The sequence below is a fragment of the Hyperolius riggenbachi genome, chromosome 10 (assembly GCF_040937935.1).
Source record: "Hyperolius riggenbachi isolate aHypRig1 chromosome 10, aHypRig1.pri, whole genome shotgun sequence".
Lineage (NCBI taxonomy): Eukaryota > Metazoa > Chordata > Amphibia > Anura > Hyperoliidae > Hyperolius > Hyperolius riggenbachi.
This window is the reverse complement of record NC_090655.1, coordinates 54328190-54354119: the sequence shown is the minus strand read 5'-3', so window position 1 is coordinate 54354119 and position 25930 is coordinate 54328190. Positions and strand designations below refer to the sequence as shown.

Here is a 25930-nt window from a genome sequence, read left to right as displayed (position 1 = left end):
GACGGAGAAGCATTAACCCTTGCCGCAAGTTTGTAAAAAGAAAAAAAAAATCCAGGATTTAATTTAGGAAATGGTCAGGACCCTGGAGAACTGTCTGAAACACCAGTCAGGTCAGAAGCCGAGCCAAGTCTTGATTGAGCGCGGTCAGCAAAGTGCTACGGCTTGGAAACGGTACATTGTGCTGTAAAAAATAGATGATCCCAGAGGATTTGAGCGGCCAGCCAGTTACTTTCCCCCGACTGATAAAGAATTAATTTCGCCCGCAGAAAAATCACGGAAGTGGAGGCTCCGGCACACACAGTAGTTGAAGACTCACTTTTTCATGGATTAAGTCGGCCATGCAAAGACTGATGTCTCTCTCGGCGGCTGTGAAAGGCCTCAAACATCTCCATTTGTGATTATAGCCCGCCTAAACTACAGCCAAAGGCCCAATTTGACTTTTTTTCCCTCCCTTTTTTCTTTAGGTTCTCCCCCCCCCCCCCCCCCCCCCGAAAAAATACGGTAACAATACAAATAAATAAAATTCCCAAATACATGTATTAATTAATATGACATGCTCCTGGTGAGTAGCTAATGTGACAAAGCCAGTTGAGCATACCATTATGCGGCAAAGGTTGGCGTGGACGTGGAGGGACCATGCTGGATACTACACACCAGTTCAACCCACACAAGGGTTGAGCTGGCAAAAACTATATGCTCATTTTTTTTTTTTTATTCGTTTGTAAGTGTGGACTTTTTATATGATTGATTATTGGTTTTACAACTTTACGCTATGGTGGCCCAGAATGTGTCGCCTCTTTGAGGAGATTTGATCCAACTGCACTAGAGGCAGACAACCGAAATTCCCGGAAAGGAAGGAGGCAGCCAGATGACCCCATAGGCACTCTAGACCCATCTAGCTAATGGTCACAACTTAACATCTCAGAGGAAGACAAGACTATGAAAAAGAGGCAATAATAGGGGCACAGTGCTCTGGAACCACTAAACGGGGGCACTATATGAAGGGTGCACTAACACGTACTACAAAAAAGGGAACAATAATTTGGGGTTTATAATACATGTGGCACCAATAGCAGACACAGTAATGGGGTCACTACATTGAAAGGAATAGTAATACAGACGTCATGTAGTAAGGAAATGTTTTACTATAGCATGTTGTATTATACATTATTTGGTTTTGACATGTACAACCACAGCTATGATCAGTACCGGCCATAGGTTTCACAGCGCCCTGAGCGAAACCTGTTTTTAGTGGCCGCACCCCCCTTTATCCGCTTTGCAGGCGCGCGCCTCTTCTCCTGAGCTAGCTTTTTGAAATCGTGACACATCACACCAAGTGCTCAGATCTCCGTGGCATCACATATGTATAATAGAAAAATACTGATAACCACAAAATGGATGGAAAAAGTGCATTAGCCTGAATATACTTAAAAATGAAGGCTAGAAACTTTCAGGAATATTAATAAAAACAATCAGTGGGACAGTTAGCCCCCCCCCCCCCATCCCCAATATGGAATGATAGCACAGCACCGACAATTTTCACCACGCGTTATAGCCGCAGTACGCCCGCCCCCCCTCAAAAAAAATGCCCTTGGACTCAGTATAGGTAGGTAGCCAGGTATAGGTGCCCCCTGTATAGGATCTCATGAGTAGGTGCTTTCAATATAGGTAGCCAAGCATAGGTGCCCCCAGTATAGGAAGTCAAGTGTAGACCTCCCCCCCCCCCCACCCATAGGTAGCCAGGCGTCAGTGCCTCCAGTATAGGTAGCCAGGTGTTGGTGTCCTCAGTATATGTAGCCAGGTGTTGGTGCCCTCAGTATATGTAGCCAGGCGTAGGTGCCCTCCCTCAGATAGCCAGCTCTAGGTGCCCCCTTGGAAGGTGGCGCCCTGAGTGACCGCTGGGGTCGCTCAGGTCAAAGGCCGGCTATGGCTATGATGTCCCCATATAACAAGTCCAGTCATCATGTGTACCCCATTGAGAAAATTAAGCCATCATGTTCCCACCATCATGGCCTGCATATAACAAGTGCAGCCATCATGTCCCCACCATTGTGTCCCCCATATGAAAAGTAGTCATATTTGACGTATAACGAATGGAGCCATAATACCCCCTTATAACAAATTGATCCATAGCTTTCCCCATATATTAAGTGTAGCCACCATGTTTCCCATATAAAAGGCAGCTCCCCTAGCCCTATGCCTTGCAGTTCCCCACCTCCCCATTGAACCCATTTATTCCCAGAAACTGTCCTGAATCCTTGCCATACACTGAGTTGAAGTGAAAGAAATGCACTCATTTCAGCAAGGCTGCAGCAATGTTTTAGCACACAATGAGGCTCCAATGTCCCCCCTCCTTCCGTCATTGATGGAATGTGTTCATCCAAGAATACAATAAGATCACACGACTCGCTCTGTGATTCGGAGAAAGTCATTCCTATTGTTTGAAGCAGGCATACAGGGCAGTCTCAGGACTCTGTAATCCTCCTCCATATGTATGAGTTTTCTGTTCTGGATGTCATCCAGCTTGGATCGGAGGTGGGATGGGGAGTTGTCTGATCAGTTGAGCAGCAGAACATGGTGCAGATTTAGGGTTATTCAGAATAAGACAAGACTCATGTCATGATACATCCCTGCACTCTCACCATTGGTCGGCAGATGGTCACATGACACCTGGTACAGATTTTTATGGAGCAGAACCTCACCCATAAGCTGAAGTCAGACACAGTTCTCTTAAATGAATTGGTCTGGAGCTCCTTATGGCAGCCTGTTCCTGCATCACAGACTCCAGAGCTTCAGGCAGTGATCATTTCATACAAGCCTGCTTCTGCTTTCTAACGACATAATGGTGCTGAACTAAGATAATCCCCTTTCTTAGGCCCTGCTGTTCACGGTCATGTGATCAATTTTTTAAAGCCCTAGTTCAGCTCCCCATTTTAATGCATAAAATACCGAATTTGCATTCAACCATCAATTCAATATTCCTAAAAGCCAAGTGCAGAGCCGGTGCTACCATAAATTACATAATAACTTCGTCACCCCCAGAATTCACCTCAAACCCTTCGGAGACAGAGACTTCTGTCATGCTGCCACTACACTTTGGAACTCCCTGCCACACCCAATCAAGACATCTCCATCCCTGGAAGCATTTAAAGTGTAGCTGAGGCGATATGTGACATGTTCAGATAAACATGTGCGTGTACAGTTCAAAACATTAATAACCAGGCTGTTTTACTTGTTTTATTTTGCTGCCTGAAAGAGTTTATTTCTAGGCATGGAAGTGACAGCTTCTGTCTTGTCTGTAGCTTGTCTGGAAAATAGTAAACATCACTGATAAGCAGATTACAGCCATAAAAGTTTTCCTGGCAGAATACAACTTCTGAGGGCAGGAAGAGATAAAATACAAGAACTACTGACCTTCTTCTAACTCTGGGACATTTAATAGGCTGCTAACGATTAGAGAGAGTAAAACATTCAACCTACATTGAAATATTTAAATATAAAAGAAAACCATGGGATACTTAAAGTAAAGGACCAAGCAAAAAAAAAAAAAAGAAAGAAAGATCCACTTTTCGGGGCTTCCTCCAGCCCCTGGCAGCTGTCCTGTGCCCTTGCCGCAGCTCCGGTGGCTCCCGGTCTCCTTCGCTGGCAAAGCCGACCTGGCCTATTGACGTCAGCGAGACCACGTGACCCGCGCCGTGGAACGCAGCAGCAACCGACCCGGAACCCGACCTGACGAGTTCGGCTTTGCCAGCGGAGGAGACCGGGAGCCACCGAAGCTGCGGCGAGGGCACAGGACGGCTGCCAGGGGCTGGAGGAAGCCCGAGGTAAGTGGATCTTTATTTTTTTCTTTTCTTGGAGGTTTCCTATAAAGTCATTTAAGGAGTAGAAGGCTAAATATAATTATTATTCTCATTATTATCTCATCAGTTTATTTTCACCTTGGGTTCACAGGGGTTCACACAGGAAAAGGTGTAGGAAGGGTAAATGCTTTACAACACACGGTGCAGGAAGGAACTAGACAAGAATGTACAATTAGCCTCGGCAGAGCTAGAACTGCAGCGTTGGCCTCTTTCAGATGTACGGATGTCGGACAGTTCAGCATTCCCATCTGCTGGCCACCAGGCACCTATCGGGTGCAAATAACATGCAGTCAAATGGTAGCGTTTGTAACCCACTCATGCCAGTGTTTGACGCAGAGAGGAGTTACCTGGAAGCCAAAAACGCAGCATGCCACGGCCATGCTCAGATGTGACTTAATGGGGTAGGAGGAGCCACCTGTTCACCGCCCATCCCCAGCGCTAGCATAGCAAACACTCGGCTGGTGCACAGGAACAGCTAACAGGTGGTGGATTCGCCCCCTTCAGGCTCCCACCTGAAAGAGGCCTTGCAAATGAAAATGACAATTTCTGATATTGTAAACCAATTTTTCTGGTACCATGTGGTATTGTTGTCACACTAACAATGCTAGGAGGGTCAGATAAAAGTCTATCCGCGAAGCTCTTTCACACTGATGTTTGAAGCTTCCCTATTGATCTTTTGATGTGATGAATAGCTTCATTGACCAATAGGGGAGTTCAGTTCATTTTATTTGCCTTTACATTTACATCTGCTTATCAACAGGAGCGCAATGCAACCAAAAAGTCATCTAACCCGTTGGGTTGCATACAGTAAAGCATATGTCAACAATAAGTAAGCTTCTCTGTACCGTTTAACGCTCATATTTTGCCTTAGCGCACAGCATGCATGCCATGCATTGCTATATTGCCCACCGTGGTACCACAATGCACCTGCTGCACAGTGGACATAGCTATAGGTGGTGCATTGCCCTGCAGCAAGCAGTGTTGGGAAGCGGCCGTTATGCCACAACCCACAACTTTGAACAAGACTTAAAACTGAATTCCATTTATGTGATTTTTCTGCATTTTTCCAAAACAAATTTGCATTAGAAAACATGCTAATGATAGCCAATGGGGTAGTAATGCACCTTACCATTCACAATGTGCTTTCACAGCCTGCTGCATTTTATCATATTATGCATCCGAATCCTGCATGGATCTGCATGTGATATGCGAAAAGTTGCACGTTTATAACATAGAGAACAATGGAGAAGAAATTGTCCAATATGCTACCCACATGCACCTTCTCATACGTAAAACGCAAGCATGTAGTGGAAAGTCAGCCCAAGAGCCCTTTTCCACTATGAATGAATTGCTGGGTTTCCTTGCATGCATGGAAATGCGGTGTAATCAATAGGCAACCATCCGATTCCCATGTGGGAGGGAAAATATCAGACATTATGCAACAAAAACATGACCAACAAATCCCTATAACTGTGCCAGATTCGGATGTGTGTCACGTCACAGCTGTGCTGAGATCGTGCCTTGCAAGACGCATGCCATGTACAGTGGACAGTTAAGAAATAAAACATTAGGAGCAAAGACATAAGTCTAATGTTGTTTTAAACACAGGAAGAGTTAAGAAACTCCAGTTGTTATCTAAGCAAAAAAGCCATTGAGCTCCACCACTTTCAATGTCGCAGAGAGCTCTGTCTTCTGAAGCTTATTATCCCAAGTGTCTGGCACTGCATTGTTTTTTTTTTCCTGCAGAGGACAGTTCAAAAGTTCACTAGCCTGCTCTGTAAAATCATTTAGAATGCTGAGTAGTGTGTAAACTGCAAATATTAGAAAATGATGCAATGTTATAAAGAAAAACAAAAAACAACTATATAACTGAAAATAAAAATATGAGAATACTTTCTTTGCTACTAATGTTCTAATAATTATTTGTACTACAGAACTAATTAATTATATCATAATTTTTCGCTTCAGTGTCTCTTTAACCATTTCAGCCCGTGGGTTGCTTCACCTTATGGACGAGAGGAATTTTCACATTTCAGCGCTCCTCCCTTTCATTCCCCAATAACTTTATCACTACTTATGACAACAAAAGTATCTATACCTTGTTTTTTTCTGCCACCAATTAGGCTTTCTTTGAGTGGTACATTATTCTAAGAATTATTTTATGCTAAATGCATTTTAACAGGAATAATAAGAAAAAAATGGAAAAATTCATTATTTCCCAGTTTTCGTCCATTATAGATTTAAAATAAAATGTTTTTCTGTGGATAAAAGCCACACATTTTATTAAGCCATTAGTCCCGGTTATTGTAACATTTAAATTATATAATTATATCATCCTTGACATGCATATTAAAAAATTCAGTCCCTAATGCCTACAGGTGAAATTTTACTATTTGGCCATAAGATATCATTATTTTCTATTAGCGTACTATAAGTATGCTACATAGGAAATAACGTGTTACTATGTAACTAAGGAAGTGACACAGGCATCCATTGATGCCTGCGATCATGGTGGCCTGGAGGGGAGATGAATGAATGGGAATGAATGGCTCCCATTGATTAATCTAACGACTGGTGGCGGAAGCGTCGGAAACGAGCAAGCGGGAGGCAGCGTAGCGGTACTCTTTAAAGAAGAACTGTCGCAAAAATCTTAAAATTTAAAAACGCATACAAATAAGAAGTAAGTTTATCCCAGAGTAAAATGAGCCATAAATTACTTTTTGGACTAGCTCATCTTCTCATATGGGGGTCTCAGGTTTTTCTTTATTTTTAAAAGCACTTAGTGAATGGCAGTTGCTCCGTCCATCTGTCAAAATAGTGTACAGCGAGCAGGGAGGCTGGCCAGCATCAGTGTATAAATCTTTTTTCTTATACAGAATAAAGGCCATGCTGAGACTCTCCTATGGAGAGATGGATTAACCCAAAACCTGTTGGTTCTGTCAGATTTCTACTACCTACTATAAGTGACAGCAACATAGTAGAAAAGTAATTTATGGCTCATTTTACTCTGGAAAAACGTAATTCTTATTTGTATGTGTTTCAAATTTTAAGATTTTCGCGACAGTTCCTCTATAAGAATGATCACTGTTTTTGAACAAAAATAGTGTTCATTCTTGGCGGACAAGTACGGTTGGCATAGGGGACTTCTGTCCCCTGCCACCAATCCCCCTTGTTGCCGGGAACATCACGATTGCGGGCTTCTGCCTGCACAATCGCACGCACAGCTTCCCACACTGCAGGGATGTGACTATCGCGTCCCTGTGGCTGTAGCTGCTGCTGCAGGGGTGAGGCTCACATCCCAGCATCAGTCATGTTTAAAGGGCCACTATCATTAAACTTTTTTTTTTATGTAAAATACATGTAAACACATAAATAAGAAGCATGTTTCTTCTAGAGTAAAATGAGCGATAAGTTACTTTTTTATGTTGCTGTCACAATAGTTACATAGTTACATAGTAACTATGTAACTATTGTTAGTTAGTAGAGTAGAGATCTGATGGAACTGACAGGTTTTTGACTAGTCCATCTTTTCATAAGGGAGTCTCAGCATGTCATTTATTCTTTACAAAACCACTCCCTGGAAAGAATCCATACAAAAATGCAGGCCACCCACGTTTCCTGTTTTCACACTATTCTGGCAGTTGGAATGGAGCAACTGCTGTTCACCTAGTGATTTTGAAAATAAAGAAAAGCCTGAAAATCCTCCACGAGGAGATGAGCTAGTCCAAAACCTGTCAGTTCTGTCAGATTTCTACTTCCTACTGTAAGTGACAGTAACAGAGGAGAAAAATAATTTATAGATTTTTTTAACTCTAGGAGCACCTTAATTTTTGTGTTTTCATGCATTTTAAAACATTTTCGCAATAGTGGTCCTTTGAGGTATTCTCCGAAAACATGACTTTACTTCACATATTCCATTTTGCTTTGCTTCATTGTCTAGGACTCCCATAAACTCCCTCACCCAAAAGTGTTCTGTCAATCACCCTGAGGGCTGAAGGGGTTAAAGTAGACAACTGAGGAAAGCAGTTTCTTCCTTAGTTGGCGCCGAGTAAGTGACGCTGTTTGTCACTTTGCATCTCATTGCTTTTCCAAATCCCCCATGGAACCAATTAGGAGGTTCTTTGGCCACCAATCAAGTTAATTATGTGGTTGCTTTTGCAATGGAGGCAAAAATTGCAGTTACCATACGACTGAAAGTGGGAGAAGAATGCGTCTCCGAATGCCTGTTAATATTGCTTTACAGGCTACAGGGGAAAAGTTGCGCAGAGCTGTGTGAAGATCATGCTCTCTCTGCATCGGGATGTCTTTGTACCGCTGTCATCTCTGATTTATAACAGTATCCTTAAAGGGACAATTTATTCCGAGTGATATTACTAAGTAGTGATTTACAGCAGAGGCTACTCTATTCTAGGCAACTGAGCGCTACGGAAACATGACGCGTGGTGCGCATGCTTACCTGAGGAACTCCCATAAAGGGAACCTGAACTGAGAGGGATTTGGATGTTACCTTTTAAACAATACCAGTTGCCTGGCAGTCCTGCTGATCTCTTTGGCTGCAGTAGTGGCTGAATCACACACCTGAAACAAGCATGCAGCTAATCCAGTCTGACTTCAGTCAGAGCACCTGATCTGCATGCTTGTTGAGGGGCTGTGGCTAAAAGTATTAGAGAGACACAGGATCAGCAGGAGAGTCAGGCAACTGGTATTATTTTAAAAGGAAAAACCCATATCCTTCTCAGTTTAGGTCCCTATAAAGTGGACCTGAACTCAGAACTTCCTATCTGCTCTGAAAGATAAGCAACAGAACAATAACCTTTACAGGACAACTGTAGTGAAAAGAATATGGAGGCTGTCATATTTATTTCATTTTGAACAATACCAGTTGCCTGGCATCTTGCTCATCTATTTGGCTTCAGTAGTGTCTGAATAACACCAGAAACAAGCATGCAGCTAATTGTGTCAGATCTGACAATAGTGTCAGAAACACCTGATCTGCTGTGTGCTTGTTCAGGGTCTATGGCTATAAGTATTAGTGGCAGAGGATCAGCACGGCAGCCAGGCAACTGGTATTGCTTAAACTGAACTCAGAACTTCTTCTCTGCTCTAAAAGATAAGCAACAGCAGATCAAATCGGTCAAGAACCTGATCGTCCAAAACTGGGGCATAAAGATGGTACCCAGCTTAGTTGGCTGTCATTGAAGTTTCTCTGAACTCCTCAAGCTTAAAAAATTACTCCTACCCCACCCACCTTTCTCATAAAAGGTGGACTAACCTTCATTCATACTGGACTAAACATAAATCAGATCTCAGCATAGAGAAAATAGCCAACTGTATTTTCATCCACTTTCCTAGATGCTCCTTCTTTCTCTTTTCTACAACTTGCTCTCTGGGTTTGCTTCTTTTTCTATGCTCTGCTCTACCAATGTCTTTTTTTTGTTTTTTGTTTTTTGCAAACCATGAAGTGTCACCCAGCCCAACATTGAGAGAGTTCTAATGAAACCTGTTCCTTGTCGGTTGGGCATTTAAACTAGCTTAAAGAGAAACTCCAACCAAGAATTGAACGTTATCCCAATCAATTCAATTCAATTCACTTTATTGTCATTGTGTAACACAACGAAATTACTTTTCATGACAACCCCACGGTGCATATAGGGAACATAGTGATAGTAACAAGGAAGAGAAGAAATTATACACATATGCCAGGTATTACAGATATTTAAACAATTTGTACACAGTGTTAATTATTTCAGAGAGGATTCAGAGTTCATCAAGTTTATGGCAGATGGGAAAAAGCTGTCTTTCAGTCTGTTTGTGATTGATCTAAAACGTTTACCTGATGGAAGGAGCTCAAACAAGGCATTTCCAGGCTGAGTGTTGTAGCTGATACCCCCTTTTACATGTGAAATATATTCCTTTTCACAGACCATCCAGGGGCGCTGTATGACTGATATTGTGGTGAAACCCCTCCCACAAGAAGCTCTGAGGACCGAGGTACTCCTGGCAGTTTCCTGTCTGTGAACCTTGTTACATTGTGGGAAATAGCAATTTACAGCTGTTTCCAACTGCCAAAACAGCAAGCAGCAGCTACATCACCTGCCAACAGTAAAAATGTCACCATGTAATAAATGTCAGAATGTAAATCAGGGATTTAAAAGATTTTACAATGGGCAAATACTGACAATCATTTATACATAATTATTGTAAAAATGAAGCACTTTTTTTTATTACATTATTTTCACTGGAGTTCCTCTTTAACCTCCCTGGCGGTAAGCCCGACCTACGCTCGGGCTAGCCGCTGCAGGGGATCACATGGCCCCGGGAGGATTTTTTCTTTATAGAAAAAGTGTTGTATATTGTTAAGCTAGCACTTCGCTAGCTAACCATTTGCTCAAAGTCCCTCCGGTCCCCACTGATCGCCCCCGATCGCCGCCGTAATACATCCCCCCTGGGATCCCCCGATGGCGCAGCCTCCCAATCAGTTCTAGGCTGCGCTATGGGGAGGATCGGGACTGCGCTGCGCATGACATCATGACTTTGATGACATCACGTCCGATAGTCGCCATAGCGACGAGTGAAGCTCATTGGTGAAGCTGCGGCTCTCACGGGATCGCAAACGGGTAAATATTGCCGGCGTCGATCGGGGGGGATCAGAGAGGTGCCGGGGGACTTTGGGCCATAGTTAACTAGCCTAGTGCAAGCTAACAAACATTTTTATTTTAAAAAAATCCCTCCTGCAGATGCAGCCACTGCAACTACGTACCGCCAGGGAGGTTTAACAAGTGTTTGCTAAAAAAAAAACAACAAAAAAAAAAAAACAGAGGAGTGGTGGAGAGAAGCAGAGACAATAATTCCCTATTCTATAGTGAAGAATGTCCTTGTTATTATGGCTACATGTAGCACTCTCTCCACCTCTGTGTACAATGGTTCAATGGAGAAGGGTTTTGGAAAGGAATGTAAAATTTTGACACTAGTCCTGTTATTTCCAGCGTCACCTGAATTGCTCTGCCTCATTGTCATTCACCAGAACAAAGATCAATAAATCTATCAGAACAAGGGAAGAAGGGAGTGGGGAAAGGAGAGATGAGAGCTAAAGTGAAGCAGAAAAGGAGGAGAGCTAGAGAGATGCAGAAGAAGGAGGAGAGCTAGAGAGATGCAGAAGAGGAGTAGAGCTAGAGAGATGCAGAAGAGGAGGAGAGCTAGAGAGATGCAGAAGAGGAGGGGAGCTAGATAGATACAGAAGAGATGCAGAAGAAGAGGAGGAGAGCTAGAGAGATGCAGAAGAGGAGTAGAGCTAGAGAGATGCAGAAGAGGAGGAGAGCTAGAGAGATGCAGAAGAGGAGGAGAGCTAGAGAGATGCAGAAGAGGAGGGGAGCTAGATAGATACAGAAGAGATGCAGAAGAAGAGGAGGAGAGCTAGAGAGATGCAGAAGAGGAGTAGAGCTAGAGAGATGCAGAAGAGGAGGAGAGCTAGAGAGATGCAGAAGAGGAGGAGAGCTAGAGAGATGCAGAAGAGGAGGGGAGCTAGATAGATACAGAAGAGATGCAGAAGAAGAGGAGGAGAGCTAGAGAGATGCAGAAGAGGAGGAGAGCTAGAGAGATGCAGAAGAGTAGGAGAGCTAGAGAGATGCAGAAGAGGAGGAGAGCTAGAGAGATGCAGAAGAGGAGGGGAGCTAGAGAGATGCAGAAGAGGAGGGGAGCTAGAGAGATGCAGAAGAGGAGGGGAGCTAGAGAGATGCCGAAGAGGAGGGGAGCTAGAGAGATGCCGAAGAGGAGGGAAGCTAGAGAGATGCCGAAGAGGAGGGAAGCTAGAGAGATGCCGAAGAGGAGGGAAGCTAGAGAGATGCCGAAGAGGAGGGAAGCTAGAGAGATGCCGAAGAGGAGGGAAGCTAGAGAGATGCCAAAGAGGAGGGAAGCTAGAGAGATGCAGAAGAGGAGGGAAGCTAGAGAGATGCAGAAGAGGAGGGAAGCTAGAGAGATGCAGATGAGGAGGGGAGCTAGAGACATGCAGAAGAGGAGGGAAGCTAGAGAGATGCAGCAGAGGAGGGAAGCTAGAGAGATGCAGCAGAGGAGGGAAGCTAGAGAGATGCAGCAGAGGAGGGGAGCTATAGAGATGCAGCAGAGGAGGGAAGCTAGAGAGATGCAGCAGAGGAGGGAAGCTAGAGAGATGCAGAAGAGGAGGGAAGCTAGAGAGATGCAGAAGAGGAGGGAAGCTAGAGAGATGCAGAAGAGGAGGGAAGCTAGAGAGATACAGAAGAGGAGGAGAGCTAGAGAGATGCAGAAGAGGAGGAGAGCTAGAGAGATGCAGAAGAGGAGGAGAGCTAGAGAGATGCAGAAGAGGAGGGAAGCTAGAGAGATGCAGAAGAGGAGGAAAGCTAGAGAGATGCAGAAGAGGAGGGAAGCTAGAGAGATGCAGAAGAGGAGGAGAGCTAGAGAGATGCAGAAGAGGAGGAGAGCTAGAGAGATGCAGAAGAGGAGGAGAGCTAGAGAGATGCAGAAGAGGAGGGAAGCTAGAGAGATGCAGAAGAGGAGGGAAGCTAGAGAGATGCAGAAGAGGAGGAGAGCTACAGAGATACAGAAGAGATACAGAAGAGGAGGAGAGCTACAGAGATACAGAAGAGGAGGGAAGCTAGAGAGATGCAGAAGAGGAGGGAAGCTAGAGAGATGCAGAAGAGGAGGGAAGCTAGAGAGATACAGAAGAGGAGGGAAGCTAGAGAGATACAGAAGAGGAGGGAAGCTAGAGAGATACAGAAGAGGAGGGAAGCTAGAGATATACAGAAGAGATGCAGAAGAGGAGGGGAGGCTAGAGAGATGCAGAAGAGGAGGGAAGCTAGAGAGATGCAGAAGAGGAGAGCTAGAGAGATGCAGAAGAGGAGGGAAGCTAGAGAGAGATACAGAAGAGATGCAGAAGAGGAGGGGAGGCTAGAGAGATGCAGAAGAGGAGGGAAGCTAGAGAGATGCAGAAGAGGAGGAGAGCTACAGAGATACAGAAGAGGAGAGCTACAGACATACAGAAGAGGGAGGAAGCAAAGGGAAAATGACCCTGCGCTGCCTTGGTGTTTGAGGGTGGTGGAGTGATGGGTTAATGCCTTGGGTGCAGCTCTTGGTGCTGGGTGGCGCTAGTTAGTCTAAGAAAACAAAAGAAAAACAGAGCGCTCCTCCTTGTGCATTAACTTAATTTAATTTCAGCAATGGCGCTATAAGTTACACAGTGTTCATAAGATGTTAAGGCACATCATAGGCCTGCCGGCAAGTCCCCTCTCCTCTCCTGCGCTTGGCCAGAGCTGCAGGGGCCATGTTTGGCGAGGAGTGAGGTGCAGTGGGCGGGGCCTGGTCGCTCTGGAGCCATCTGACGTCACAACGCGTTTCGGCGTTAGACCACGCCTTTGTCAGGCCAGACAAAGGCGTGGTCTAACGTCCAAATGCATTGTGACGTCAGATGGCTCCAGCGTGACCAGGCCCCGCCCACTACACCTCACTCCATGCCAAACATGGCCCCTGCAGCTCTGGCCAAGTGCAGGGGGGCAAAGAAAAAAAAGTGGATGCAGTAAAAGAATGGAGGTAGACAAGCAAAAATAGACTAGTAAAGAATAGAAGAGAAGAAGAGATAGACGCAGAAGAGGAAAGGTTAAAAGAAGCAGTTGAGGAAAGAGAGAAGAGAAGATGTAGGGAGAAGAGGAGACATAGGTTCTATTCAATTACCTTTTCTCGTTTTCTCCCAGGAGATCAAATTAAAAACTTTATCACCACAGCAATAAGAAAGTATAATAAAAAAGTGTAATTTTAATATATTTTCTGATACTTTTTTAAATTGTCAGTTGTTGAAAAATGATTGGTATAGGAAATTAAAAATGATCTTTTGGATGAAAACTACAGAAAAGTGAATTGAAAAAATTGAGAAAAGCAGAGGAGTAGAGGTAGAGAGAGGAGGATGGGTAGAGAGGTGGAGAGTGGAGGAGAGAGGTAGAGACAGGTAAAGACAGGTAGAGACAGGTAGAGAGAGGAGGCTGGGTAGAGAGAGGAGGCTGGGTAGAGAGAGGAGGCTGGGTAGAGAGAGGAGGCTGGGTAGAGAGAGGAGGCTGGGTAGAGAGAGGAGGGGGGGGGGGGTAGAGAGAGGAGGCGGGGTAGAGAGAGGAGGCGGGGCAGAGAGAGGAGGCGGGGCAGAGAGAGGAGGCGGGGCAGAGAGAGGAGGCGGGGCAGAGAGAGAAACTCACTGTCTACCAATCACTACAGAGGGAGTACTTAATGGCCCCGTATCTGGAGAGGCCACCACAAAGACAGACAGGCCTTGAGCCTGTACCGTCTGAGCGCCCACAACCTGGAGATAGAGACAGGGTGACACAGACAGACATGGAAGCCCCGGGAGGAGAGACTGTGCAGGCAATGTGAACAGGGGGTCCTGGAGGATGAGGCCCACTGCCTGCTACACTGCAGCAAATGCAACCTGTTGAGGACCGCCCACTTCCAGAGACTCTCCGCCCACATCCCAGATTTCACCTCCACAGATGAAAAGAGGAAACTCTATATCCTACTGGGGGAAGGGGAAAAAACTGTGCAAATAGCAGCCCAATTTATCACTGCCTGCCACCAACTGAGAGGAACATGATACCACATGGACTGTATAACCCCATACTCCCCTGTCATATGGACTGTATACCTATACCCCCCTCTCCTATGGACTATATATCTCCTCCCCCATACCATCCATTACATCCTCCACACTCCAATGGACTGTATACCTATATCCTTCCCTTATTACCACAATACCTCCCCTCCCCCCATGTTAATGTTTTGTTTTGCTTTGGCAATGCTAAATGTATTTGGTCCTGCCAATAAGGCTTTTTTGGATTTGGATTTGGTGAGGCAGAGAGAAGAGGAGAGGTAGCAAGAGGAGGATAGGTAGAGAGAGGTAGAGGAAGATGGGTAGAGAAAGGTAGAGGAGGATGGGTAGAGAGAGGTAGAGGAAGATGGGTAGTGAGAGGTAGATGGGGATGGGTAGAGAGAGGTAGAGGAGGCTGGGTAGAGGAGGCTGGGTAGAGAGAGGAGGCTGGGTCAGGGATGGATCTAGGGGGGGGCAAGCGGGTCTCTTGCCCCAGGCGCAGTTTGTTGAATTCTTAAAAAGGCGGAAAAATTTGGATGGGGAATAGCAGTTTAGGCGCCAAAACCTGACCTTGCCCCAGGCGCAACTTGGGGCAACTTGGTCTAGATCCGTCCCTGGGCTGGGTAGAGAGAGGAGGAGTAGAGAGAGAAGGTGGGGTAGAGAGGAGGCGGGGTAGAGAGAGGAGGAGGGGTAGAGAGAGAAGGAATGGAGAAGTGACAAATAAATCCCAGAAACTCACTGTCTACCAATCACTACAGAGGGAGTACAGAGAGGTAGAGGAGGATGGGTAGAGAGAGGTAGAGGAGGATGGGTAGAGAGAGGTAGAGGAGGATGGGTAGAGAGAGGAGGAGGGGTAGAGAGAGAAGGAGGGGTAGAGAGAGTAAAGGGGTAGTGAGAGGAGGAGGGGTAGAGAGAGGAGGAGGGGTAGAGAGAGGAGGAGGGGTAGAGAGAGGAGGAGGGGTAGAGAGAGGAGGAGGGGTAGAGAGAGGAGGCGGGGTAGAGAGAGTAGGAGGGGTAGAGAGAGGAGGAGGGGTAGAGAGAGGATGAGGGGTAGAGAGAGGAGGAGAGGTAGAGAGAGGAGGAGAGGTAGAGAGAGGAGGGGAGGTAGAGAGAGGAGGGGAGGTAGAGAGAGGAGGGGAGGTAGAGAGAGGAGGGGAGGTAGAGAGAGGAGGGGAGGTAGAGAGAGGAGGGGAGGTAGAGAGAGCACTGAAGAGGAGAGATACAGAGTAGCGATTGTCAATGAGATGCAAATAATTCTGAGTTGATGCAGAACCTGTATTCAAATTTATGCAGCTTGAAAATGGACCAAACACAATTTGAATAATCTTACATTAATTCGAAATGATTTGCATCTCATTGACCAGCCCTAGTAGAGAGGTTATACATTATCGTCTGATCATTATAACCAGACTTCCTCTGCTTCTAAAGCTGAGTACACACGTACGATAACGATCGTTCGAAAACGAACGATAACGACAATCGGACCGATAATCGTGCGTTCCAAATTTTCCAACGATCGTTTTTTTGGACGATAACGACCGTTATCGTTCAATCCGACCGATCCAACCCGGCGGATTTTTTCTAAAGATAATCGTTCAATCGTTGCAGTGTGTACAAAGATCGTCCGATAATGATTATCTGTGGAGTAGTACGCATGTTCTTATTGCCTGTCATAACGTCACTTCCGTTTGCGCACGCATTTTTTTATCGTTCGTCGTTCAGTACTTTATACTTATATCGTTCATGTGTGTACACAATCGTTCATTAAGAACGATCTTTTCGGTCTAATTTGAATATCGTGTAAACGTCACGAATCGTTCGTAACGAACGATCTTTATCGGACGTGTATACGAACCTTTAGTAACAGATCTCCTTGTCCTGACGGCCACAGGGAGCAGCCTGAGTGACTAGTCCACCCCCGTGTACACCAGCTCAATAGACAAGGGTTTCTGGATAGGAATATAAAATGTTGGAATCTGTCCCATTATTACCAGTGTCACCTGCATTTTCCTGCCTCATTGACATTCATCAGAACAAGGATCGATAAGCCTCTCAGAAATACACCCCCTGCCCGACCAAGAGACCCCTTCATCAGTAAACAGAGGCAGCTCCCTGCAGGGAGCAGATAATGGAATATGCCTACAGCAATAATAGAACAATACACGTGAGAAAAGTACAATGCTCAATTGAATTTCAGATGCAAGTTCCATTCCCAGCTACAGGTCTGGCCCTAGCCAGATACAACAGGGAGAACTTCACTACGGCACATAAAGGCCGTGTTTACACAGATGCTACACTGAGGTCTTTAATTTTTTTTTTTTATTATTTTAAATACTGTATATACTCGCATATAAGCCTAATTTTTCAGCACAAAAAAAATTGCTGAAAAGTTACCCCCTTGGCTTATATGAGAGTCAGTGGAGCCTAACAGATGGTGGAACAGGTTTTGTTACTGGCAGAGGAGCATAAGGATTGTGCACTAGTGATACTGCTCTTACCAGCTGGCTCTCTGCTGTGTCCATGCCCCCCCATCTCCTGCAACATGGTGTGCAGAATGCGCTGCTCAAGACTACCTGTGTCCCCTGGCTTGTCGAGCAGAGCATGCCAGAAACCTTTCAGCAGTGCAATGATCCAAAATTCTTTCTGTGTGGCATCTTGAGGCACAGCTGTATCATCCTTGTGGCATATTTGGCTACGGGGAGGGGAGCAGCTGTGTACTGGGGGCACATCTGGCTTCTGTGGATTGGGCTTTACTGGGGAGGGGGCTTATACACGAATCAATCACTTTTTCCTGTTTTCTTAGGTAAAAGTGGTTACCCTCAGCTTATAGACAGGCTGGCTTATATGTAAGTATATACAGTATTTAGGTCAATAGAATGGAGCAGCAGAGAACCTAAAGATTACCTCCAACCAAAAAATAGAAAAAGTTTGAACGGCAATAGTCTATGCGCTGTGTACAGTTATATGAACATATAAAGTTTACATCTGATACATCATAGTGGATTGAACAGACTCACATAGGTCTGTAGTAGCACCTCATGTTGATGCCTTGCAAATACACCATCAGCACTGTGCCCTCCCATTCAGCCTGGTGCCCTCCCCTCCCACCCTGAATAAAATTGCATCTCTTTTCACAGAGGGTAGGAGAGAGGAGAGACAGCAGAACAGCTTCAACCTGTCTTATGTCTGTTTGACATAACTCTTATTCCACATGTCTGTCTGCCTGCCTGAATTAGGTTACATCTCTTTTTCACAGTGGGTGTTAGCTGGGAGCAGGACATGGGGAAGGTGGGGGTGGAGTCATGACCTCAATTTCCCAGCATCCTTTGCACTTTGGTTCGGAAAGAAAAAAGCCTGGCCCTAAATTCGGGCAGGAGACGGAGATTTCAAGACATGGAATATGGACCCCAGGGGTGAGAAAATTACACTTTATTAGGTGCGATTTATTATATTTTGGTAATTTAAACCAGCGAGCACACACATCTGTCAGCCCAGCATGCGCTCTTAAGCTATGCGCACTCCTTGAAGCTACGCACGCTCCTTTTAAGTGGCATGCGCTGGTATGCAGCGCAACTGCGATACTTTACTAGCGCTGCCTTTGCTTCGTGTATCCAGGGCCGGATTTGTATGCTTTACCACCCAGGGTCGCTGTCAGAAGCCGCCCCCCTTCAGTATAGGTAGCCAGATGACCCCCCTTCCAGTATAGGTTGCCAGATGTCCCTCCTCCAGTTTAGATGACCCTGATGATCCCCCCCTTCCCTTTAGTATAGGTAGCCTGATTACCCCTTCCAGCTAGTATTAGAAGCCAGATGACCCCCACCCTTCCGTATAGATAGTCTGATGGCCCTCCTCCCTCCAGTGTAGGGAGCCAGGTGACCCTTCGCCTTAGTATAGCCTGCTGACCACCTACCCTTGATCCTGTGGTGCCTTAGGCCATGGCCTATGTGGCCTTGCCTTAAATCCAGCCCTGTGTTTATCAACAGGAGGTTTTATTCTCATCCTTGTAAAGTGTCCCCTTAACACACACAAGCAAAAAAAATAAAAAAAAAAAAGAATAAAATAAAAATCTCAAAATTAAATTGTTCAAAGTTAACTGTGATATAACTGTTCTTCTTACCCGCTTTTTAGTGCTGTTCCACATGCTGGATGCAGGAAAATGGATCTCTGCTGAGAGAAAACCTGCGGAAGAAAGTTCATTACAATTATCTTTAAAAATACTTCCTAGCACATTTGCAAAGAGAGAAAAAAAAATGTACCTAACCAGAATATATCCCTTCTTTGTGTTACTTAGCACATCCTGTGCAGTTCATCTGCAGACACAGCCAAGGGGGAAGTGGCCACTTACACAAGAAACATTGTAGGGGTGGGCATTTGGGGATAGTGAAGCTGCTTAGATGCAACCTCAGTGTTCTCTCAATTTGGAGTGAGTGGGGTGTAGACAGAACAACCTGTCAGATGAAGGGGGAGGGGAAGCAGGAAATTTGGACACCTGTAGCCGCTAAGAAATCTGGGCACCGTCATAGACCACATTATTGATTGTGGCTATAGCGGTATCCATCAACTTGGGTGCCAGAGGCGCCAGGTATAGTCAAAGCGCCAGGGGCGGCAGAGGGACCAATAGCGGCTCAGAAAGCTGTACCACGGGTGCTAGTGTTAGCCGTAGGTGCTGGGTCAGTGGAGTAGCATTAGGGGATACAGTGGTTGTGACCGTTGGACCAGAGGGGCCTATTAGGGGCCCCCCTTAATCATTCTTATTAGCTTTTCATTGGTGCTATGCTGGTAATGAACATCACTATATGTACATTGAATAGTGATAATCATTAACCTCCTTGCCGGTCTAAAAAATCCGGCAAGGAGGCAGCGCCGCACATTTTTTTAATTTTTTTTTAAATCATGTAGCGAGCCAAGGGCTCGCTACATGATAGCCGCTAAGCGGCGGCATCCCCCCACCCACTCCGGCGATCCCCCCACCTTCGGCGATCAGAGTATGCAGGGAATCCCGTTGAGAACGGGATTTCCTGCAGGGCTTCCCCAGTCGCCATGGCGACGGGGCGGGATGACGTCACCGACGTCATGGACGTCGGGACGTCATAGGGAATCCCGATCCGCCCCTCAACGCTGCCTGGCACTGATTGGCCAGGCAGCGCAGGGCTCTGGGGCGGGGGGGAGCGACTCGGCGCGGCGGATTGCGGCGGATCGGCGGCGAGCGGAAGTTACAAGCAGCTAGCAAAGTGCTAGCTGCTTGTAACAAAAAAAAAATTATGCAAATCGGCCCAGCGGGGCCTGAGATATCCTCCTGCGCAGGTTACCCCGAGCTGAGCTCGGGATAACCGGCAAGGAGGTTAAACTGTTTCCTTACTCTGATTACACCTCTCATACTGAAGCGGTCATTGGTAGGTTTTGGGGCTCCATATCAATAGAGTGTTAGGGGCCCCATGTAAAACTCGCAAGGGGCTCCAAGCTCCTCAGCTTTGCCACTGTGCTGGGTGATAGTGTTAGGAGTAAGTAGTGGTAGGTTATTGTGTAGCGATTAGGATTTAACCTCCTCAGCGGTATGGACGACTATACACGTCCATCACCGCCGGAGGTCGCCGCTCAGGCCCTGCTGGGCCGATTTTTGTAAAATAAAAAGCAGCTCACGCAGCCGGCACTTTGCCAGCCGCGTGTGCTGCCTGATCGCCGCCGCTCTGCGGCGATCCGCCGCGAGCTGCGGCGAAAGAGGGTACCCCCAGCCGCCCGAGCCCTGCGCAGCCGGAACAAAAGTTCCGGCCAGCGCTAAGGGCTGGATCGGAGGCGGCTGACGTCAGGACGTCGGCTGACGTCCATGACGTCACTCCGCTCGTCGCTATGGCGACAATGTAAGCAAAACAAGGAAGGCTGCTCATTGCGGCCTTCCTTGTTTATTCTGGGTGCCGGAGGCGATCGGAAGAACGCCTCCGGAGGGCCCTCTAGTGGGCTTTCATGCAGCCAACTTTCAGTTGGCTGCATGAAACAGTTTTTTTTTTTAATTAAAAAAAAACCCTCCCGCAGCCGCCCTGGCGATCTTAATAGACCGCCAGGGAGGTTAACTACCTGCGGACCGCCGCAGTATAAATCTACGGCGGGCAGGGGGCGCTGTGGTTCTGACCGGACGTAAACTCTATGTCCCATTCACCGCACGCCCCTGCCCGTCTCCGCCGCTGTCGCCGCTCGGAAATGTGCTGCCCTGCCGCCTCTATGACAGCAGAGCACTGTGAGCCGGACAGGAGCAGTTTTCATTGGCTCCTGGCCGTGTCTATCAATGTAAGCCATTCCCATTGGCTTACATGGAGTGACAGGGTCAGGAGCCGATGAAAGCGGCTCCTGACCGGCGCACAGTGCTCTGCCGTCATAGCGACGGCAGAGAGAGCAGTCTGCGGCGGGGACAGAGCGGCGTGACCGGCGGGAGCGGCAGATTTTATCGGCGATTCATCGGGAAGCGGCGGTTTACTGTACCAACACCCTCTGGTCCTTAAGGGGGCAGAGGGTGCTGGAACTCAAGTGGTTAAAAAGCGTAAACAGTTGTTTGACAACAAAATGGCTTCAGCCAACCACTAACCATGAGTAAAAGAAACGTTTTTGTGTAATCATTCGTATTCTACAAAAAAATGGTTAAGAAATCATACATTCTGTGAGTATGTAAACTTATGCGCACAGCTATATATGGTTTTACATGGGAGGCAGACTCAGGTCCCGACACCACAGATTCATAGCAAATCATACAGCAATAGAAAAGACCAATCATCTACAGGCGAGTCCCAGTGCACGAAAGCCCTGATCACTTTAAAGTGGATCTGAATTCTAGCACAGGACAGAATGAAAACAGAGAGAAATGCACCCTGTATGTATTTAGAGAGTTTAGTCTGTCTAATTCCCCTCATCTGTGACTAATCAGACCTGTAATTTGATCTCTCAACTGTGCCAGCTGGCTGCCTCCACAGAGCAGCTAATTTGTAAACACAGGATGTTAACCCTAAGTCTGCTTCTATGGAAGCAGTGAGTAGACAGATTGCTGATTTATTGCAGGATCTTATCAGCTTTAACAAAGATTTTTTTTCCCTTTAAAGCGGTATAAAACCCGGACATAATATTCAATAAAAACATGTTTACCTACTTTTTATATGCCATACGGTTATCATATTTGCATTTGTGCATAAGTGTTATTTATTTAGAAATTACAAGTTCCCAAAAATACATTTTTTTTGCTTTGAGAGCTGACTTTGCATTTTATTCATAACTGTTTTTATTAATCTTGTATTGAAGGAAATGCTTTCTGAGTGTCTGTCTGTGTCCAGGAGCTTCTGCACAGTCAGAGAATGTGTCACATTCCTCACTTGATAAAATTAAGTAAACCCAAGATAACATCATCTTTACTTCGGATGCATCCAGATTTCTCTGCACTGAACTTTTAAGTCCTGTGTGTAACCCTTTGAATGCTGTTCTAGTAAAAAAAAAAAAAGTTGGTTGTATATAATATGCTATAAATCATTTTTTAGAGCAAAGAATGAATGCTAGGTTTCATTCCGCTTTAAGATTATGCTGTTGCTTATCTTTTACAGCTGAGAGGAAGTTCTGAGTGCAGTTCTGCTTTAACATCCAATCACACACAGCAGGTGTTCCCAAACCTGTTCTGTAGCTTCATTAGCAGAGTATGTACTGCACAGCTCCCAACTGATGTTTTCTTTTGGAACCCTGCCCCTCTTTCTTCCTAATTTGGCCTTCTTTGGGGTTGTTTCATATATAGATTGGAGTAAACATGAGCATTTCTGTGACTCTAAACTTTATTGCCATCTATCAAACAAATGTTCATTTGCTTGGGCAGGAATGCCCCACCCTCCACCAGGAAAACATGTGCACATGCTCTGTGCTCTGCAAGTCAGGCAGAAGCAGCAGAGCAGAGGGAGAGACTGAAAAAGATCAACTGAGTGTAGAACTGATGCTGCCCCCTACAGTTTGCTGCCCTGAATTACATGATTCAGTCGGCTTCATAGTAGAGCTGCCCCTATTGTTGGGAAGCAATGATGATAGAAATTGCCACTGAGGCTTGAACAAGGACAATGCTTCATTAAGGGCTGGTGCACACCGAGCGGCTTTTTGGGCGTTTTCAGATCCGCTTGCGGCTGCGGATCTGCTTGGTCAATGTATCTCAATGGGGTGGTGCACACCAGAGCTAGGGTTGCCACCTTTAGGGTGAAAAAATACCGGCTTGTGGGTGTGGCCTGAGGGGTGTGGTCTAAAAGTGGGAGTGGTTTTTCACGGACTTTTTAAAGGACAACTGACCTGGGAGGGATATGGACGCATCCATAATGTATTTACTTTTAAGCAATGCAAATTTCCTGGCTGTCCTGCTGATCCTCTGCGTCTAATAGTTTTAGCCATACCCCCTGAAGAAACACGCAGATCAGATTTTTCTGACTAAAAGTCTGACAAGATTAGCATGCTTGTTTCGGGTGTTTGATGCAGACACTACTATTGCCAGAAAGCTCAGCAGGACTGCCAGGCAACTGGCTTCGTTTTAAAGGTAATCAATAAGGTAATCAATGTGCCAGCCTCCCTATCCCTCTCTCAGGTCAGTTGACCTTTAATGCTAAGTACACACTATACAATTTACTGTCAGATCGACTATTTCCTACAGGTCCAATCTGATTTCCAATCGATTTTCTGTTCACTTCTATGGAAAATCTATTGGAAAGCAAATCGGAAATAGTCAATCTGACAGTAAATCAGCCAGAAAATTGTATAGTATGTACCTAGCATTAGGCTCAATCTGGGTCTCTTAGAGGCAGCATTAAAGGGAACTTAAAGAGAGTATGAAGCGAAAAAAATTTGCTAAATTTACCTCAGCATTCGCTTCAGAACACTCACCAGCGCTAAACCGCCGCATTCCCGGCGAAAAACGAGGGCTGCAGACCACCCAAATCCCAGGGGGGTCTAAGGATTGCGCTTCCTGGAAGAGGCAGAGCTCTCTGCTGCAGCTCTGCCTCTTCTAATGTCATTCGCATCGGATCGCCGCCTTTCCCTCTTTCTTCACAGAGAGGCGGCGATCCGCGGGGCGATTGACAGCAGGAGAGGCGGAGCTACAGCGAATGGCTCAGCCTCTCAGGGCAGCACAATCCACGACCAAGTTGGTTGTGGATGCATGCCCAGGGATTTGGGGGGTCTGCAGCCCCTGTTTTTTAGCGGGGATGCAGCAGTTTAGCGCTGGTGGGACTTCTGAAGCGAACTTAAAGGTAAATGTAGCAAAAAAAATTAGCTTCAGAGTCTCTTTACACTGAGAAGGATATGGATTTTTCCTTATAAAATAATACCAGTTGCCTGACTCTCCTGCTGATCCTGTGTCTCTAATATTTTTAGCCACAGCCCCTGAACAAGCATGCAGATCAGGTGCTCTGACTGAAGTCAGACTGGATTAGCTGCATGCTTGTTTCAGGGTGTGATTCAGCCACTATTGCAGTCACAAAGATCAGCTGGACTGCCAGGCAACTGGTATTGTTTAAAAGGAAACATCCATATACCTCTCAGTTTAGGTTCCCTTTAATGGGTGTATTTATACTTACCTGGGGAACTTCCTCCAGCCCTATAAGGTGCATGGGCTCCCTAGCCAGCTGCTCCATTCACTTGATATGCTCCCCCAGTAATAACTGGCTGGCCGCGCTCTCCTGTGTCATGCATCTACCCCCTGTAGTGCTCCCACAGCAAAGAGCATTCCGCACCTGTGCAGTAGCGGCCGGGTCGCGTATGTGCAGAAGCGCATCACTGGCCGTGATTCTCCAGATTACCGTGGGGAGGATATCCAGTGAACAGAGAGGCTGCAAGGGAGCCCACACACCTCATGGGGCTTTAAAAAGCCCCAGGTAAGTATAAATACACCCAATAATAACATTTCAGGTACACATTAACCTCCTTGCGACCACCTAACGCCGATGGCATCAAGTCATGGGGGAGGAAATTACGCCGACGGGGGGAGAGTTTCGAAATCAGTCTGCCTGCCCGTGGTCGCAGGAGGCAGGCTGTTACACATTAAAAAAAAAATAGTTTATTTACAAGTACAGCCCTGCGATCTACCGCAGAGCTGTACGGGGGGACAGCTCTGTCACTGAGCTGTCCCCTCGAGTATGCCACAAGAAGATCCCTCTACTAGGCTGATGCCTATGAGAGGTGATCAGCTCTGAATTGGGGGGGAGGGAGGTTGGGAGAATTATTTAAATAAAATATGTGATTTTATTAAAGAAAAAAAAAACAATTAAATAAAAAAAAAAATTTCAGCAGCAATCAGATGCCACCGACAGAAAGCTCTGTTGGTAGCAACAAAAGGGGGGCAAGATTCAATTGTGTGCTAAGTTGTATGGCACTGGCCTGAATTTTTAAAAATAGCCTGGTCACTAGGGGGGTGTGAGCCTGTGGTCCTAAAGGATTACTATAGGGGGGAAACTTGAAAAAAGAGTTGAACTTACCTGGGGTTTTTAATGATCCCCCACATATGTCCTGTGCCCGCGCAGCCACTCGCCGATGCTCCAGTCCCCGCCGCTGGTTCACTTCTGGAATTTGCAACTTTCAAGTTGCAAAACCACTGCACGGCCTTCTGTTCCCCCGAGAGTGTACTGCTCAGGCACAGGCCGTACTGTGCTTGTGCAGTACGCTCCTGTGATGTCAGCGGAAGCAAGGAGAAGGCGGTGTAGGCGACAGTTGCAAATTCCAGAAGTAACCAGCGGCAGGGATGGGAGCATCAGTGAGTGGTTGTGCGGGCACAGAATGTCTGCAGGGGACCATTAGAAGCCCCAGGTAAGTTCAACTCTTTTTCCCCTTTGCCCCCTACAACTCCTTTAAGCTGTTAAGAGAAAAGGGGTCAGGTCTGTAAGGACAGAAATGGGGAGGGGGACGGACAACCAACGTAGAGGAAGTGTGGGGGTCTATTGCCCATTCTTGCTATGGGGGTAAGGGAGGGGGTGTTACACTGAAGGAGGGGGTGCAGTTTTTCATAGGGGAAACAGTCTCTTAATACATACACATACACTATATACATACACCCACATGCTCTATGTACATACATACATACATGCTCTGTTTACATACATACTCTCTATATATATATATACATACTCTCTCTCTCTCTCTCTCTCTCTCTCTCTCTCTCTATATATATGCATACATACATACATACATACATATTTACACACATGCTCTGTATATACACACGCAGATCACATCACACACACACACACACTATATACATACACACATACTCTATATACATACATACATACATACACGCTCTATATATACACACACGCAGATCACACACTCACTATATACTGTACATACACACATGCTTTGTACACACACACTGTACATACACATCACGTCACACAAATGCCATACATACATATATATACACACACACACACTGCATGCATCCATGCACACAGCAGCGACAGCACCTCTCCCAACAGTAGCA

The 25930-nt window shown here is 46.0% G+C and overlaps 1 protein-coding gene across 7 annotated transcripts in view; it reads right to left on the bottom strand.

The window, feature by feature from the left end:
- The window catches only part of LOC137535751 (VPS10 domain-containing receptor SorCS1-like), a 1470659-nt gene that overhangs the window by 904427 nt on the left and 540302 nt on the right, over positions 1–25930 (bottom strand). For all 7 annotated transcript variants that reach the window (XM_068257627.1, XM_068257625.1, XM_068257626.1 and 4 more), the window contains one exon: positions 18575–18636. In XM_068257627.1, coding sequence (XP_068113728.1) covers positions 18575–18636 — 62 coding nt within the window. The remainder of the gene's footprint in view (positions 1–18574; positions 18637–25930) is intronic.